The following is a 19,289-nucleotide window of genomic DNA, read 5'->3' as shown; positions in this document are numbered from 1 at the left end:
ATTGCCTTTAAAATGTACTGATACAAATAGTTGGGTGTGTGAAATGCCTGTCAATGCATTAACTAAGTGTGAAATTAAACTGTCTGTGAGCGAGGTGTTCTGCACTTCCACTCCACTGGTTCAAAACAAAAACTGTGAATAAGTTCTCGTGATAACCATTCCCTCATAGAAATTATCAGTCAGTGACTTGACAGTGAGGCTGGCAGAGAGAACCAAAAGAACAACTTCTTTGATATGGCAGAGAAAGCACTAAAGACAGAAAGTAAACGGTGCTACACATAGATTAGCATCAGCTAACAGTTTTACCTGAACAAGCTTCTGAGAAGAATCCATCCATCCATCCATTTTCCGAACCGCTTGATCCTCACTAGGGTCGCGGGGGGTGCTGGAGCCTATCCCAGCACAGAGACGAACAACCATCCACGCCCACACTCACACCTAGGGACAATTTAGAGCATCCAATCAGCCTGCCATGCATGTTTTTGGAATGTGGGAGGAAACCAGAGCACCCGGAGAAAACCCACGCATGTTTGGCTAAATTGTCATTTGCCAGTGTCTTGTGCCACAGCGGTTTCATGACTGAGGAAGCATACCGTATTTTCTGGACTATAAGTCGCAGTTTTTTTTTCATAGTTTGGTCGGGGGTGCGATTTATACTCTGGAGCGATTTATGTGTGAAATTATTAACACATGATTATGTCATTTCACATGTTATTTTCACATTAAACCACAAGAGGGCGCTCTCGGCCTGTGTTAATAAATCGACGATGAGTCTGACGTAAGCGACGTAGAAGAGGAAGCGGCGCATCGTCTACCTCCCGAGTTGAGGGAGTTGTTTAAAAGTGTCACAGAGGATGAAGATTTCATTTGATTTAGTGATTTGGAGTGAAACTAATAGTTTGGTAAACTTGTTAGCATGTTCTTTATGCTCGAGTTATCTGAATAACTCTTAATATGTTACATCGTTAAGGACATTACCACGCATGTCAGTCATGTAACGTTAGTATACCGTACACTTATTCAGCCTGTTGTTCTCTATTTTAATTTTAAATTGCCTTTCAAGATGACATGTATGTTTTTGGTGTTATATTTTATCAAACAGATTTCCCCCCAAAATGCGATTTATACTCCAGTGCGACTTATACACTGTATGTGTTTTTTCCTTCTTAATTATGCATTTTTTGGCTCGTGCGATTTATAATCCGGAGCGACGTATAATCGGAAAAAACGGCAATTTGACATCTTGGTGATGAAATACTGCCTCCACCATTGACAATCCCGCATAATCTCTGTCAATATTCGCTTTTAAGTGTACGTGCCTGCGTGTGTGTGTGTGCATGCGTGCGTGCGTGTGTGTGTGTGTGGAGTGAAACGGTTAAATTGGTCCCGCTTTGTAAAGAAATGCAGGGGCCAGGGAAGTGTTTGTATTTGCCAATGTGTCCATCTGTCACATAGAAAAGTTGAAGTACTACAGCTGTGCGGTAAAATGCTGTTATTGAATTTAAGCGAAGTGAGCCCTCACTTATTTTTTTGTTTTGCACATTCTGGGGTTTGCTTCTGCCAATAGAAGCAGACAGCCCACTGCCGCGAACACTCAGCGCTAAGCAAGGCACAAGAGGAGGGCTGGCCAAAATCCACAGGAACACGCTGGCGAGATCCAGCCCACATTGAACATCTACTGATATCAACATGTCAACAGTGTTCAATCCAGGTCCCAAAAGTAAAACATCTGCCAGTTTGGTTTAGTCACAAGTGCTTCTACTCAAGTGGCAGGTTTACCTCTGTTAGCTCATGATGCTTAGTGCAAGCCACAGATATGTTGGGAACTATTTTATTCATGATGGAAAAAAACATGCATAGTGTGTCTGTAGGGCTGAGGAGGAACAGGCAAGAAAATGTGCAACCTTTATTTCGATCATGTGAGATTGGTGCGAAATTAACAGAATGTTGTAATGTTTTCTTGCTTTCAAAGCACTCCAAGTGTCGGGTCAAGCATGATGACATTTTGTGTGTTAACTGTTTTTATAGTTTCAATTGAGAGAGTTGCATTGCGAGGAGCGACGCACAAGTTTGAAGACAAAAGCGATTATATGTTTGAGGTGGGTAAAACATACGAGTTAACACTTGTGCCCAAACCTTGTTTAAAAATCACACCTAATACAAATGATTCTTGTTATTCCTAATCCAGGCCATCTGGACTGATGGCTTTGTTTCATCAGTGGTCCGAAGTCAACAGGAGGTGAGCGAGCTACTTTCACAGGTGAGGAGCACCCTGTTAATGTTTCACAACTCAACTTGTTGCTTCATTGGTGCGACAGTCTTTTCAAATGGATTTAAAGTATGGATGGATGACAATAACATCTCAGCAATGTTATGATGCCATACTTTTTTTTCTTATATTAATTTTCTCTCAGTTGTCACAGGCATTCCCCAATGAGCGAATGGAGAAGATCTTGCCTCAGTGTAGTGAGTCAGATGCCAGGTTAGTTTCATGTATTTTTTTCTGTCCTATGGAGGATGATAGCTAACTTCTAGACTGGACATTGAATTATGGATTTCTGATTACAAAAAAAAAGCAGACACATTTCATACCTTGGAATATCCTACTTTAACAACATCAGAGAAATGGAATAATGTGCTTAAGTTATATCTAATCAGGAATAACACAGTGAAAGTCAATATCCAGCCTTGGTGGGTGACATCTTCCAAACCAAATTGAAGACATTTCTGAAATACTCGGTACAGATTTGTCTGTTGTAATTTTCTCAACCATTCTTGATGAGCTAATAAGGGGCCGCTAGCACCGAGAGTCATGACTGTCCTGAACAAATGTCACTGTCCATCCATCTATCCATTTTTTGAATGGCTTTACCCCCACGAGGGCCGCCGTCTTCGGGCAGTAGGCGGGGTACACCCTGGACTGTTTTTCAGCCAATCGCAGGGCACACAGAGACAAGCAACCATTTGCGCTCACAATCACACCTACGGACAATTTAGAGTGTTCCATTAACCTTCCGGGCATGTTTTGGAGATGTGGGAGGAAACCAGAGTACCCGAAGAAAACCCACATAGGCACGGGGAAAACATGCAAACTCCACAAAGGAAGACTGGGGCCGGATTAAAACCCACGACCTATGTACTGTGAGGCGGACATGCTAACCAGTCGCCCACAGTTTCACCTCACAGTTAGTCATTAAGTCATTAAGTTTAATTTGTTTTTAACTTGCAGTAAACCTTTTGTACTTTTTTTTTTATTGCAATTGATGAGTGTCTGAACTTTAAGGGTTTGCACGTCAACACTGCTGCCATCAACATTTGGTGACCAACTGTGAGGAATGAGCCAGACAAAAGGCAAAACCCACTTTTGCACTTACGGTATTACACAATGGCAGCCACTCATGATTTGACAGGACAAAAATAATAATAACCATTTCACACATCTGTTCTTCATACGGGCGGCCCGGTAGTCCAGTGGTTAGCACGTCGGCTTCACAGTGCAGAGGTACCGGGTTCGATTCCAGCTCCGGTCTCCCTGTGTGGAGTTTGCATGTTCTCCCCGGGCCTGCGTGGGTTTTCTCCGGGTGCTCCGGTTTCCTCCCACATTCCAAAAACATGGCAGGTTGATTGGACGCTCTGAATTGTCCCTAGGTGTGAGTGTGGGCGTGGATGGTTGTTCGTCTCTGTGTGCCCTGCGATTGGCTGGCAACTGATTCAGGGTGTCCCCCGCCTACTGGCCGAAGACGGCTGGGATAGGCTCCAGCACCCCCCGCGACCCTAGTGAGGATCAAGCGGTTCGGAAAATGGATGGATGGATGGATGTTCTTCATACGGCTTCTTCAGTCACTCACAGGGCTGACACAACCACACTATCAAAATAACCCCATGCAAAACCTAAACTGAAAAGCGGATCTACTTATACCATATGTCTGTTTAAAAACGAATATATCTCCATTGGTCAAGCTTTAATTAGAAGAGGTCAAAAATCGTGTCCTGACTGTCACTAACAGCCCGACTTGGGAAAGATAGTGTCGGGCAAAACGGAGAGTCCCCGATCACAGCCGAGCAAAGGTATTTTATTTTTTCTTTCTCTCTCAACTCTACATCTACCCAACGCGTATCTGCTCTATAACAACACCAACAACAATAACCAGCACCAACACAGTAACAGCCCTTTGCGCCACCGTTGTTGTTTGGTGTAGTGAAGCCCTCTCTTTTCATGTCTTCATGTCTGTAAACCAAAGTTAAGAAGTTAGATTTTCTTAAAGCATCATTTTGGTTCTCAACCATATGTCACATTGAACCTGACTAGAGCTCAGAGATCAGTGTGTGCCAAATTGAGGTCTGGTACTCTGCCCCTGGCTTTGGAAACTGTACGCTTCCGCTCCATCCTAGAGGATTGTTTATCACTTAAATGATATTGAAAATGAAAGGCATGTTTCTTTTTTGGGTTTATTGTCCTCTGCCCTTATATCATGATTTGAGGAGGCAATTATTCTGTCTGTCTGATGTGGTCCAATATTTGCAATGTCAGAGGAAGAAAGACTGGAGTATCTGTTTAAAAAAGAAGCCATTTTGGGTATAAAAGGAACTGAATTGCTCAGTTATTCACAAGCAAAGATGGGGCGAGGTTTTGAGTGACAAAATGTTCCTCAACGTACAATTGCATGGAATTTCGGGATTTCATCATCTACGGTCCATAATATCATCAAAAGATTCAGAGAATCTCGAGAAATCATTGTATGTAAGCTGCAAAGCCAAAAACCAACAAACACATTTCATAAAACCAATGTCAGTAAATATAGTAATGCAAAGCAAAAGCCATTTATCAAAAGAACCCAGAAATGCTGCCGGCTTCCCTAGGCCAAAGCTCATCTAAGATGGACTGCCGCAAAGTGGAAAAGTGTTCTGTGGTCTGACGAGTCCACATTTCAAATCTTTTTGGGAAACTGTGGACACCGTGTCCTCCGGGCCAAAGAGGAAAAATACCCCTCTGGAAGGTTATGGACGCAAAGTTCAAAAACCAGCTGGGATGGGGCTGAGCTACTGCCAATGGCATGGATAACTTACGCATGTCCATGTTTTATGTTATGTGTTGTGTTTATTATTTTACTTTATGTTAACTGTTTTGTGAAGCGCTTTGTTACAGCTGCCGCTGTTGTGAAAGCGCTATATAAATCAGCATGTATTGTATTGTATTGTATTGTATCTGTGAAGGCACCATCAAAGCTGAAAGGTACTTACAGGTTTTGGAGAAACATATCGTTGTCCTGTGAAAAACCCATATGTCCATTCATTTATTTACTTATATGTGTGTGTGTGTGTGTGTGTGTGTGTGTCTGTGTGTTTTGTTTGTTTGTTTGTTTATTGAGCATATATAGTACACACAATAACAGATTGACAAAAGGCAAACAAAAATTTTGAAAGGAAAATTAAAAAGTAAGTAAAAGAAAAAAAACACACATCATCACAGTTGTATGCTCAAAGGAGTAGGAAGAAGTAAATAACTTATCTAGTCCTACCCCTTATTATGTAGCAATTTGAATTGATCATTTTTCAAAACAAAGAAGAAGAAGAAAAATCTACATATCATCAAATACTTTTACCCTTATGTGTACTATACTTTTCTATTTATACACCTTTCGGTTTGTATATATATAATTATTCTTCCTCCTTTTTATTTCAATTTTCTCATATTCATTATAATTAGCATTTCTTGAATACAAAATCCAAAACAAGAACAAACAGTTGTAATACTATATTTTATAAGTATATCAAATTTATCTTCTTAATTCTGATTCATGTAGTTTTTTTGTACTAATCTTTTGTGTGTGTGTGTTTGTGTTAATGGTATATCCAAAATGCAGACAATCCATTTACATAAATATTGAATGGGAAAATCAACACTTTTGACGAAGCAATCTATTTTTATCAATACAGTGAAACTCCTCTACAACGAAATCATGTTTGCAGCAAGAAATTTTTCACAACAGGGGATTTTCACTGCGAAATTTACGATCAGCATTCACTTTCACTTACATCAATTTCTTGGATAATGTCTTTTATTTTGCTTCCTCCGTCTTTTATTTTGATCACTTTTACCTTCTCTTCCAGCGTCAGAGCTCTTCTTGTCTTAGCTGCTTGACATCCAAAGGTCCGTTTTGTAGCCATTTTAGCAATGCAACGTTCTTGCTGCGTCTGAAACTTACAATAACAAATACTTCCTGGACTACTGCACATGTGTAAACCAGTGTGGTGGTTGCTGTTGCTGTTTCCGAACAAAGCAGTAGAGGTCGCTGTTGGATTAGACTTCATTGTAGTGAATCTCGTCGCGGGGCAAGAGCAGAGAAAAATATTTCGTATAACGCAACAGGGTTTTTTTTCGTTGTATGGGGGCAGGAAAGTGGAAATGGTGTTAATGCATGAAGATTTTTTCACACGAGGGGGTATTATCGCCCATGTAGGTTTCGTTGTAGAGGAGTTTCACTGTAACTCAATTAGGTCTGAAGGTCTCAATTTGATCTGATGAAATTGGTTGGTTAAGGTGAGGTGCCATTTGAGCAGGGTAGCGGCAAAAGACCTTGGGGGTCTGATACCCAGCTACAGAAGGTAGCTCTCTATGGCATGGGAATCCAACGTTTTTTGACCGAAGATCTACTTTTGACTCTGTCTGTCTGTAGTTCACGGATGGATGGATGGTTGAATAGGTTCATTCAGTTATCAAGATTAGCGTATGTTGAAAAATGGTTTTATGATGGGAGTCATTGGGACCAAAAATGGTCAATGAACTTCTAAGAGGAGGAGATTAAAGTCATTTTAAAGAAAAGTGTTTCACAAGCTCGGCGGCCAAAATGCAAACTGTTCAACAAAATCCTGGGGATGGACAACTATTTACCCTCACATTCACATTTCAAATTTTCAAATGTAGAGTCACTTCCTAGTTAGCCAAACACACTTTAGTTTTGGATAATGGACTGCACCAGAGCAGAGAGAACATATAAAGTCTCCATCAAAAGACGTGGCAAAATGCAAACCCAGAACCTAACCAGTCTCCCACCTGTAACCTATGTCGATTCGGTGTCTATACAAGTGAATATTTGCCCTTGTATTGTGTCTATGTACGTGTTCTTCATGTGACTGTCTGCTCTCTCCACCTGCACCCAGATGCCTGACAGCATTGCCCAGCCATGTGCTCCAGCACCGCAGCGTCCAACTCTTCTTCACCTCCAGCAGGCCTCTCACACCCAGCTATCTGCCTCCTCTCGCTTCCTCCCTCCACAAAATGCCTTCGTCACCTCTCACGGCTCCTGTCATTCCAACCTGCCCATTCACTTCCAACTATAGTGAGTATTTTCTTTCTTAGTGGGACCGATTCCCATTTAGCCACAATCACAGACACTTAAGTCTCTGGAAAGGATGCAAAACATGTGGCATCTATTTTTAGATGTAGCGACAGTGATACCAGAAGGAATATTTCCTGTCTGTTGATGCGGTCTGCGATTGGCTGGTGACCAAGTTCAGGGTGAACCCTGCCGCTCGTCCTAAAACGTCTTGGATAGGCTCCAGTACATCCGCGAAACTAATGAGGAAAACTGGTTTGGGGAATGAATGGTTTATGCAGTGTTGGTGATGATTGAGATGAGTGCAAGATGAAAAGGAAAAGGTCACGTCCGTTAATACCATTGAGGAGGTGGTGGTGATATAGCAGGGAGAATTTTTGGTTTGTATTTTGAAGGTGTTAGAGGGAGAGGACAGCTTCTATTTTAGTCTGGTGTGGGAATTTATTGTGGTATGTTTGTGTTGGGAAGCTGAGTGTGGTGACCTCGTGTGTGTGTGTGTGTGTGTGTGTGTGTGTGTGTGTGTGTGTGTGTGTGTGTGTGTGTGTGTGTGTGTGTGTGTGTGTGTGTGTGAGTGAGTGCTTGTGCCTGATTCTATGAATGTGACTTCATTTCAGTGTATTTTTAACCTCCAGTGCGGTGTGTGTGTGCATAGTGTGTGTGTGTGTGTGAGAGAGAGAGAGAGAGAGAGAGAGAGAGTTAAAGTACAGAGAGTGGAGTGTCACTGCCAGTAATCGACGTGTATTTTCACAGTGTATTGTCCTTCCCTAGCCTGCGTAGTATTTTCAGTTCCAATTTTCGTCAGATCTTTTGTTCTGTCAGAGGAAGACCGCGAAACTCGATGATATCCAATCCAAGGTGTAGAGTCTAGTTCTGCGTTTTTCAATCTTTTTCGAGCCAAGGCACATTTCTTTCATTGAAACAAATCCCGCAGCACACCACTAACTGAAAATGTGAAAAAAGCTTAGTTTAACCAAAAAGCAAATTTTAACAATTAACGTATTATATTGTTTCTATAAGCGTTTTTTTAAACATTGAAAATTAACGCAATATTATAACACGTTGAATAGGAATCAAATCATCATCAATCCAATATTTGGTGCATTCGTTTTAATGGCAAGTAAAATACAGTCAAACCTTGGTTTTTGTCTATAATCCGTTCCAGAAGGCTGTTCGAAAACCGAAATTGTTCGAAAACTGAAACCACGCTCATTAAAATAAAAATGTTTACTGAACACGTCTGCTCACAATGGAAAGCAACACGAGGAGGCGTCACTTCCTCGTGTAAGGAAGGCAAGAGGAGTCAAATGGTGCATTCAAGTGCGCTCAGTTTGTTCGAGAACCGAAATTTGTTCATCATCCGAGGCATAAATATTATTATATATTTTTGGTCGAAAACCAAATTGGACGAGAACCGAGACGGTCGAAAACCGAGGTTTGACTGTATTATAACATGTTGAATAGGAATCAAAGCAACATCAATCCAATATTTGGTGCATTCGTTTTAATGGCAAGTAAAATCTAGTCAATTACAACTTTAACTTGCTCAGGGTTGGATTTTTTTCTGTGTGACAGCCGGTTCTTTTTCTCCTGGTCGTTTGCGCTCTCCCGCAATATTGTACCAATCCCTTTTTCCATCTTGAGTCTTTGTATAATTCCAACATTATTCAAATGACTTTTCTGCTGAATGTGTCGCTTGAGATCGTCCAGCTTCCGTTTAGTCCGTATTTTTCCATCGGAAAATTTACTTACAGCGTAAGCTTTGCTGCAGGTTTTGCAAAGCAGAAAATATCTCACCCAGTTTGACTGCTTGTTCTTCAATTTGCACATACTCCGACAGCCATTCCAACTTAAAAGAACCGCAATTCATTCTTATTTTGGTTTGGGGAGTCGAAGTATCACGTTCCCTGCCCGGTCGTTTCGCCATGATAAAGGGTGAGCTTTAGCGTCACTTATCGCCACCGCATTGTTATTGTTATGGAGCAGAGAACATGTGCAAGTACTGTCAATGCCGTGATTGGCTGCATAGCGTCAGGGGGAAATTTATTTGACAAGAACCGAGACCAAGAACAGTGGAGCTTGCCCCCAAAATCCCAGTTTCATAATTGTGAGAGAGTATGCACCGCTTCACTCCAACCGTTCAGCAACTAAGAGCTTGCGCCATTCCGTTTTTCAAAGTTCCACCCACACAACAGACAGCACAACAAACATTAAGCTACCGTCTTTTAATGTGCGTTGTTATGCCGGTACTTTGACAGCCATGTGTTTTTGAGGTAATACTCTCAGTAAGAACCTTATCTGGTAACTACGACCAGAACTAAAAACACAACTCCTTGTCCTTTCTATTGTTGGTAAATGACTTGTGAGCGACGTTACACAAACATTCAACACCACCAATTGTTCCTCTATTTGTGTCGAGCAGCAGTGTGAGCTCCAGCTCGCTTCCTATTTGGCTGTCTTCCTGTTTCATGTCACAGTCACGGAGTCCGTGGTTCTGCTGAAACTCGGCGTTGTCCGCACACAAACGGGTTGGCGATTGCAACTTTTGCTCAGGTTGAAGATTTACAATCGTGGGCCATGACCGTTTTCCGAGCAGATCGGGGGGGGACAATTAACACATTCCCCTTCACAGGATAATCCATCCATCCGTTTTGTATACCTCATGTTCATTCCTCAATTTCAGTGCTCAACATCTCCAGAATGTCTCCGTGTATTACATGACATCCTCTCAGTCAGCCAAATCCAATATAAAATGAAATAATAACCGGAATGTAATGTAATTTCTTTGTTTACATGGGCGATAAACGACAGTGTGTTCATATTTCCATTGTCATCTGTCACTCAGCAAGCTCAGCCGGCTGTATGATGCAATACAGAGGAGCCAGCAGGTAAGATTTCATCATCGCTCATCAGTGCGATGTGCAGCGTTTCTGCCCTCTGACGGCGTTTCCTCTTTCAGGGCGATGTACCGAGTGGCCAGTGTCCAGCCTGTCAGCACTCACAATTCTGCCCTGACCTGCTCCTCCCCTCACCTCTCGTCTCTCCCTCCCTCACATCCTTCTCCGCAACACTCCCCCCAACTGTCCTCCCTACCTCCCACCATGCCAGCTTTGCCCACACCTAGCTTCCGTGCTGGCAGAGGCGATGCTTCCTCCCAGCCGCACCCCCAAAGCAAACCGTGTCCTTTACTTCATCCGCACACGTATTCTGAACCTCAGCAGTTCTCATTTCACCCACTACAGTTACAGACCCAACCTCAACATTCACCCCATTCTCAGTCTCTTTCATACTCGCTCTCTCAGTCCCGTTCCCAGTCGCACGCGCAGCCTTTATCACAGTCCCAGGCGAACATGCCAGAGCAGAACGGCATCTTGGACTGGCTGCGCAAGCTTCGCCTACATAAATATTACCCGGTGTTCAAACAACTTACAATGGAAGAGGTGGGTGCGGTCTCCAACGCGACTTGCATTTACTGAAGCCCGTATCCCGCTGGACGGCGAAGGTGGCGAATGTTGATGGTTCATCGGGGTTCGTTCACGGTTGCAAACGGTCGTAAAGACGTTTGTTTAAACGTGTTCAAAAATTTCTTTGTGACAAGAAAAACTGTTTGCAACCATTCTAACTGCTGGTGAACATGCGGCGTACCTTTGCGACCTTGATGATGAAAAATCAACATTTGGGCCGTGTGCATCCGCCAGCCCTCGCCGCAAAGTGAGATACGGGCTTATAAAATAAGGAGCATGTGAGTGATTGGAGGTTTCTCTTTTCAATACAGTTTTTAGCACTGACAGAAGATGACTTAAACAAGTACGACTTAACCCAGGGAGCAAAGAAGAAACTCAAGACGCAGCTGGAGTTACAGAAGTCAGCAGAGTAAGTTGCAGTTGCCATTCAACCAGTTTTCTTCTGGGGTTTCTTTCTTGTCGTGGCACTGCAGCTGACTTGGTCTATCGGTCTGGTCTGGTCTGTTCCAAATGTCAAGTAATAAACTTCCATTACAAGCAAGGCATACCTTGCTTGAGTAGAACCCGGGGTACTCACTTGAGACCTTAGGTGAAGCAGTATGCACATTACATGGGATATAGATATTACATTACATTTTTAAAATATAATTTTGTTTTGCTGAATCAAAGTTTGCCTCCCTTTAAGCTTGAGGAGCTTTGATTTTTACCTGCTCACGCATCCATTTAGCAAATTACTATATATATATACATATATACTGTGTATATATAGTCATACTGTGTATATATATATATATATATATATCATTTTTTATTTTTACAATTACTACATTGTTTCTGTTTGCATGCAAACAAGATACTCTATACTAATGCTTTATAGGAGTGGTTCTTAACCTGGGTTCGGTGAATCAATCTCAGGGGCTCGACGGAGCCTCTGCCATGGAGGTTAAGACACACATGACTCAACATGTCAATTAGTTATGACATGACCGCTTGACCATCACTGGCTGGGTCATTTTGTGCACAATTTAAAAAACTTATACTTATGTCTTGACATTTGATTTAGTTTTTTTCCTGGTTTTAATAAATGCGTCTTTTTGTGTCTTGCATGTGTAAAAAAAAAAAAAAATCATCTTTTTATTTATCACAAATGAAGGTTTCGGGGGGGCATCCCGGTGGTCCAAAAACATGCACAGCTGGCTGATTGAACACTCTAAATTGTCTCTAGGTGTGAGTGTGAGCATGGATGGTTGTTTGTCTATGTGTGCCCTGTGATTGGCTGGCAACCGGTTCATTCAGGGTGTCCCCCGCCTACTGCCCGAAGACAGCTGAGATAGGCTCCGGCACCCAACGCGTCCCTTGTGAGGATAAAGCGGATCGGAAAATGAATGAATGAATGAAGGTTTCGGTGAATGTGCATATGAACTGGTTGGGTTCGGTACCTCTCACAATGTTAAGAGCCACTGCTTTATAGTATTATATGCCAAACACCCAGCTGAAGCGACCTGTTGAGCTCCGAGCACACTGGGACATGGTGCTCTGATGCAGGTTGATTCCTCAACCTGCACATCCTTGCTTTATTTTGCCTATGAGCATTTCACCAACTGCTCGGCTTCTGCGAGCTCAGCAGTGGATGGCAAAAACAGACCGTACAACACGTCATGGTTTACTAACTGTGAGAAGGCTCCAGAGATAAGGTTTGCTTCTACGAGATAATCAAGGGACAGAAATGCGAGAACAATGACACATGGCAACAAAATGTGTCTCTGTGCATAACTTGCTATTCAACAAGCATGGCCGTACATAAATTGAAGTACGGACAAGGAAGCACGAAGAGCCCTGCTCTTATCATCTGATCATAATTTCCATTTAAACTGTTTCCATTTGGTTGGCATTTATGTGTGTGTGTGTGTGTGTGTGTGTGTGTGTGTGTGTGTGTGTGAACACAAGGCAAACAAAATGGAAAGTTCCTGCGGTGCTTTTCCATACAGCAGATCTGCAGATGGAGAAGCCGGGGAGCAGCCCAGGTTGCGGTGTGCATTGACGGCTCCCTCTAGTGGTAGTTTTTGGGCAATCGCAGCTAGGCATGAACTGATCGTACATTCTGATCGTATCACCGTGAGCAAAAAATATTGTGGTCTGACAAATTCACAGTATTCAAATTACAGCTCTAAAATCATATTGTGCGCTGCTTATAAGTCATTTCAAAGAAGAAAAGCCAATTGTATTCCCAGTCACAGACAGTATTAGCGGTGATTGAAACCTTGACCTTTTGAAACCATGGTACATTGTTATTGGCCTCATGCCTACTTGCAGGCCATTTTCGCCACAAATGATGTTTGTTTAACTCATTCACTCCCAAAGACGTTTTTAAACGTCTTTTCAGACTTGGTCCAGAATTGGCTGGTACTGAATGAGTTAAGAGGGGGAACTCGACGATTCATTTTCTGGTTTTTGTTCATGTTGAAAGAAAGGTCGAAGGAACTCTATATGTCAGGGGTGGGCAAACCTTTTGGCTCTGGGGCCACATTGATTTCTAAATTTGACAGGTGGGCCGGGTCAGCACAAGATACCGTATATATAAGAAACTGTATATGTTGACAGTCCATACCAAACATCAACAGAACAAAAGCATGAAAGTATTACCATTCTTTTTTTTTGATGAGAACAGTGAAACAACTGTGGTATATGTCCTGTATGAACGTCCAAGTGTGTTAACAACATACTGTACATGTGTGACAACACAAACAACAAAGTGCAACAATATATTGCCCAAAAACTGCCACATACAGTACAGGTATATGACAAAATCTAACAAAGTTAGGACTATTTGCGACAAAATTAGTAAAAGAACGGGTGGCTTTCTTTCCACTCACTCAGTGTCTCGAACTTGACCTCCCCTTGATCACCACACAAGACAGCGTTGCTCAGCTGATGTCGCGCAATGAACTTTTGAACCCAGCCACGGGACGCTTCGAAGTCTTCGATGCCCATAGCGCTATGGAACTCGATTGCTCTCTCATGAGCGTTCCAGTTTGTGGAAAGTTTTCAGCACGATAACAGTCAAACCATTCCAGGAAACGTTTATTTACTCGACTGTCCATCGAGCCGCAAGCAATTCGCTCTGAGCACGGAAACAGCCAGAATCGGACTGAGCAAGTGTCGCTTCCTCGTTTTTCAAAGTCTCGTAGATTTGAGACTTTCGGACTCCAAGCGTCTCCTGAATGTTTTGTACGATGTAACCCGCTTCTTTTAATCAGATTCACTTCACTTTCTCTTCCGCGGCTATTACTGTTCCTCTTCGTTTGGATGCCATGATCGACAGGACGTAAAAATGTTTGCAATTGCAGTAAAACTCACTGCAATAAAGAGTCATTTGCATGTCGCCGTTTTGGATCCAATGACAGAAAATAGCGGAATGACACACTTATTCTGTTGTATCGAGCAGGAGCTACTTGAGTTAGCGCTACTGCGGGATTCCATATTGTCTCCCCCTCCCTCCCTGTGCTCTGCAACTTCAAGTCACTGCGCGACCCGGCGTTGAAATGCGTGTCAGTCCAAATGAAATGAATGCAATCATTTACATCGAACCGTAATTGTGTACTGTACCAACCTTCGGCGGGCCGGATTAAAAAGACCAAGGGGCCGAATCCGGCCCGCGGGCCGTAGTTTGCCCACCCTGTTATATGTGTTGGGCAGTTGTAAAAGTGTACGCTTGCAATTTGATGATTCGATTTTTGATGGTTCGGCCTTGGAAAAGGTCTGAGAGCTGGAATTAATTTGTTTCGTTTTCTGATTTGTTTGTATTTTACCTTGACCAGCAGGGAGATGAAGATGGAGAAACGGACCAGTAGTGGTATCGCTAGAGTGATGCCTTCCAGTCACGTGGGACCTTCCACCCACGCCACCACTGCAGGTAACACAACGGCTTTGTCCAACATATGGCTTGTACCTGAAAAGGCAGGTTACATATAAAGAAGAAAAGAAAAATGAACACGTAACTGGAACATTTCGGAGCAGCAATTATTTTTGTCTTTCATTCACTGTTTGCTCCTGGTGGGCAGATCAGTGTCTTAGTCATCATTTGTGTCAGCAAAAATAGTCGTCCCAAATGTGTTGTAGTAGAGTTGCGTGTGGAGGTGGACAGTGTGCCGCACCATCATCCCGTCCTGACAGACAGCAGCTCGTCCTCAGGCTACTCCAGCTCTTCGTGTTCCCCCCGAACGCCCCACTGCTGTGACGCCACTCTGGACAGGAGCAGAGATATTTACAGGCGTAAGTTGCCTCACTTCGAGGTCACCAGAAAGACGGACACGTCTTTGTGAAGGGACATTTTGCTCACGGTCATCATTTTGTACAGCCGTCTGTGTGTCTGTTTCAGGTGTGCCAGGTTCAGATACAGTCGTAGGCGGTCAAGAAAAGGAGCGCTCGTGCATTTTTATCCTGAACTCCAGCTGCCCCGCAGGCCCCAGCCGGCCCACGGCGCAGGTCCTTCCCGTCCAAACGGATATCGCCGCTCCCGCCGTTGCGTCCTGCTCCTCCCACCTCCCCTTCACTCTCTCCCATTACCACCCGCAAGGCAGTTACCCTCAAAACCCGCTCTCAAACCAGGCGCGTGTCCTGTCCTCCCCACGAAAGCCAAGGCCGCCCCCGCTGTGCGCAGAGGACAGGACTAAAGTGGTGGCTTCTGGCCCGCCCGGTACTAGTGCAGGTTTTAGTCCCGGTCCGGGTGCAGCGATGGGCATGAGGCTGGAGACCTTGCTCCCCAGGCTCAAACTTAAGGCGGACGCCCCCTCCTCCCTCCATGATTCCGAAGGCTGTCTTGGTCTTCCGGGGGCTGCGGTGGGTCTGATGGTTGAGACCAGTTGCGCTCTGACCTCCACCTCAAACAGCCACCACCACGTGTCCCAACCTCCTCTCCACTTTCACCTCTCATCCTCCTCATCCTCATCGCCATCCATATACTACTCATACCCACCCGCATCCTCCTTCTACACTTTTGCCACCTTCTGCCCCTCCACAAAGTCCCTCTCTCAGTCTGCTAGCTCCAGTGGCGGAAGTGTCTTTGTCTCCATGGCAACCGCAAGCACCGTCCCTATTGCCGCAGTGCCCGGCAACATGTACTACCCTCAGCGATCCAGCGCGGGCCTCCCCTCCGCCTCCTCTGGCACTTCATTGGATCCAAGTCAAGGCCACACCCATTCCATGTGCGTTTGCAGCTCGTGCGGATGTCGGGGCAACTGCGGGTCCTACGGCGCCTTGTCCGCATACGCGCCTGCGTCCGCCTACCTGCAGCCGTTCTCGGCCAGCTCTGTCTTTACTCTGGGTTCTCTACTCCATCTTAGCCCCCTCATGGCCTCATCCAGCGCCACAGGTACCGGTACCACGCCCTATTCCTACACATTGATGGCACCACCACCCCTGTACTGCCAGAGCTCTGGGTCACAGGACCAGCAAAAAGGTTTTAGCTTCTACCAGCCCCATGGCATTGTGGGAAACGGGATCCAGAAGCGCATCGCGGGGAACCTTTCTTGTTACAACTGCGGCGGCCACGGGCACAGAGCGGAGGGCTGCAAACAACCACCCATGGAGTCATCACAGCAAGGTGAGTCAAGGAATGAACAATGACTGCATGAACCGCATGATGCCATCAGACACATTTGGAAAACAGCAGAGTGGGCAAAAACACAGTACTTGTGTTGAGAAAGGGAAAAGTTAACGCGCTCAAGTACAGTAATCCCTCGTTTATCGCGGTTAATGGGGACCAAAAACACCCGCGATAAATGAAAATCCGCGAAGTAGCGACCCCCCCCCCCCCCCATATAGGTACATGTACATAATATTTAGATGGCCAAATTTAATGGTATACATGCATGTAGAAGTAAATTTTGAAGTAATTAACATAACTTAAAGCTGTATACTAATAGATTCAAACATGTATAAGTTAGGTTAGTTTATGAATAACAAAATTGGATTGGATTGGATTGGATTGGATAAACTTTATTGTCAAATGTACTGTATGTGTATGTGAAATTTCTTCCCTCTTAACATAAAACAAGAGGAGCCGCTGCGGGTGTCTGTGCCGCTATCAAAAGAAAAGTTAACAAAAAAAGGACAAAATAATACAAAACAACACATGAGACACAGACAATCATGCACTCTTAACCACTTTCCTGCACACACTAAAATACAATACAATAAAATACAGTAAACATTAAAAAAAACATTTTCTTTTATTAGGGTTTTTTTTAAAGTCTGCAAACGGCCCGCGAGAAGCTGCGAAAGTCAGCAAAACAACAGCGAGTCATATAGAGCAACATATACAGTACTGTATATGATTTTTTTTTTTTTAATGAATATGTTTGAAAAATCCGAGATGCACTGAACGAACCGCGAAATAGCGAGGGATCACTGTACAAGTAAACAAGTCAAACCATTCACGCTCGCAAAGTGTACATGGAAAATGGATAGAAGGACTTTGATGGATGTAATTCAGTCGACAATGCAAGCCTTTGAGTGTCATTAATTTGCGGTTGTGTGTGATTTCACAGGCAACTTTCGACTGAAGTACACTCCCCACTCCGACAATAAGGACTCTGGGGACTGAGGAAACCCAGATATATTTACTCCAGCCACCGTTCATCCTTCTTCACCGCGACCACAGTTTGTGCAGCTGAAGCTGAAGGCAAAGCGTCTGGCTCAGGAATGCGCAAGTCCCGCTACTCAAGAGCCCCTGGCCAGCCTGTTTTATAAGTCTCGCTCTTCCAACCCCTGATTCAAATGATCAGCTCATCTTTGGGTCAGGGCTCTTGAGGAGCATACTTGGGCAACCCTGGTCCAGCTAGCTAGTCTTTTAGCCGGAGCTCTTAGCAGAGCAGTTGTCAGTGAACAAGTGAAGAATCATCGGTGTCCGCATGTCACAAGAAATTAAAACCTCTCAAAAGCTGGAAGTGGGCCTGCACGGCAGAAGAGGAAACCCTCAGGTCTTTTTATATCGGTATGGCCAGAGAGCTTTTCAGGACAGATGCTGACACATATTTATAGACCACCTAACTGTCTCAAGTCCTACTTGGTCCTCAAGTTTGGCCATCTTTCAAAAATGATCATTTCTATACTTTTGGGATTGTCATGTTTTCATTTTAAGTTGTTTGCTTCTCCTCTTGTCTTTATTTGAGTTTTTAACTTTTGAGAGGTTCAAATGACCGATAAGTTGTTCTTGTTATTATTATTATACAGAACTATGAATAGATTTGATAACATGGGTTCGAGGGGAAGTTACGTTTTAAAATTCAATTGTGTGGTGTTGGTCTTAACAGAACAAGTCTGGAGCACAGAGCACGTTTCTGCAAGTTTGTGTGGGGCAGCTTGTCTCTGGAACAAAGCAAAATGTACATATTTTCTGTATTACGGTTTATACTGCATTGTACGAGACAGGTGAAAATGACATTTTTCTTTTTTTGAGGTTGCCTTTTTACGATCATAGCGTGAAACCTGTTTGTATCTCCTCTTCATTCTGTCCTTCGCTCAAGGAAGACCAAGAAGCGCCAATTTTGTCAGGTCTACTTTTAAGATTGTTTTATTGTTGATGCAGGTGAATGACACAACACAACTGTGTGAAATTTGCCCAAGAGAAAGCTCAGGATTGTTTCCTATTCAGTGAAACCTAGTTGACTGTCAAGTGTCTGGGCAGGACCTGGAGAATTATTAACATGAGGACGGCTTGTCCTACTCACTATCCGGACCCCTGGAGGGTGTGGCACTTGTATGTGCCATCTTTATTTAAAATGATTATTGCTGAACTTTTGTTTGTTTGTTTTTTTTAAATATGTTGTGATCATTGTGAGTGGGAAAGGGGTTTTGCAAATTGTAGAAAGCATGCATGCTCACGTTTGAAGGTATTTTTTTATTTGTTTAGTTGTTGTCTTAAAGTCTGCTGGACGTCTCACTTTGCCGCATCAAAGGACAATCCGGTCAAATCATTCACAGCATGCATGCTGCTTCGTCCTGGTTAGAAGCATTTTTCAATGCCGGTATTTCAATAACAACAACAATAAAATTGACAATTTTCGGCCAGGTTCAGTTTTTGTGTTCCTTCCATTGACTTTTAGCTAATTGTTGGGAAAAATCCATTTGTGCAGTACAGTATTTTTTTTTTCTATTTGGGATGTGCATGCATTACATGATTTTACATTTAGAAGACAAAACAAGCAACAACAAAAAAAAAACATGCAAATAAGTGTTTGAATAATTGTAACATAACTACAAAAATGGCCCAAGAGTTGTGTCACATTTTCCTTTGAAAATACTCAAAACTCTCTCAAGCAGCTAATGCCCAAAATAATTTGAGATAAAAGAAAAATCTGAGGAAAAAAATGTATTAACATTACAATTAATATGCTTTCTTGTAAAAGCATTGGCATCCTAATGCATTGAATATAAATCTACACTGCCCTCCATAATTACTGGCATCCCTTTTGTCTTGAATAAGAGCAAA

At 43.3% G+C, this 19,289-nt stretch overlaps 1 protein-coding gene across 5 annotated transcripts in view; it reads left to right on the top strand.

The window, feature by feature from the left end:
- The window catches only part of zcchc14 (zinc finger, CCHC domain containing 14), a 32,238-nt gene extending 13,364 nt beyond the window's left edge, over nt 1-18,874 (top strand). Inside the window, exons 3-15 of one of the 5 annotated variants that reach the window (XR_015100618.1) lie at nt 2,029-2,099; nt 2,189-2,260; nt 2,415-2,482; nt 7,162-7,340; nt 10,180-10,222; nt 10,294-10,774; nt 11,110-11,207; nt 14,617-14,711; nt 14,918-15,070; nt 15,177-16,002; nt 16,141-16,169; nt 16,244-16,400; nt 17,347-18,874. Coding sequence is in view for 3 of the 5 variants with exons in the window: in XM_086108384.1 (XP_085964510.1) it covers nt 2,029-2,099; nt 2,189-2,260; nt 2,415-2,482; nt 7,162-7,340; nt 10,180-10,222; nt 10,294-10,774; nt 11,110-11,207; nt 14,617-14,711; nt 14,918-15,070; nt 15,177-16,400; nt 17,347-17,402 (2,540 nt within the window). In the remaining 2 variants the exon portion in view is untranslated. Of the gene's footprint in view, nt 1-2,028; nt 2,100-2,188; nt 2,261-2,414; nt 2,483-7,161; nt 7,341-10,179; nt 10,223-10,293; nt 10,775-11,109; nt 11,208-14,616; nt 14,712-14,917; nt 15,071-15,176; nt 16,401-17,346 lie in introns of all 5 variants that reach the window. The other 4 variants (XR_015100617.1, XM_086108386.1, XM_086108384.1 and 1 more) reach the window with 4 other exon arrangements.
- The last annotated feature ends 415 nt before the right edge of the window (nt 18,875-19,289 follow it).

The sequence above is a fragment of the Hippocampus guttulatus genome, chromosome 4 (assembly GCF_054856545.1).
Source record: "Hippocampus guttulatus isolate MCC_2025c chromosome 4, RoL_Hgut_1.0, whole genome shotgun sequence".
NCBI lineage: Eukaryota > Metazoa > Chordata > Actinopteri > Syngnathiformes > Syngnathidae > Hippocampus > Hippocampus guttulatus.
Note: the sequence above shows the minus strand (reverse complement) of the source record. Positions and strands in the feature narration are given on the sequence as shown.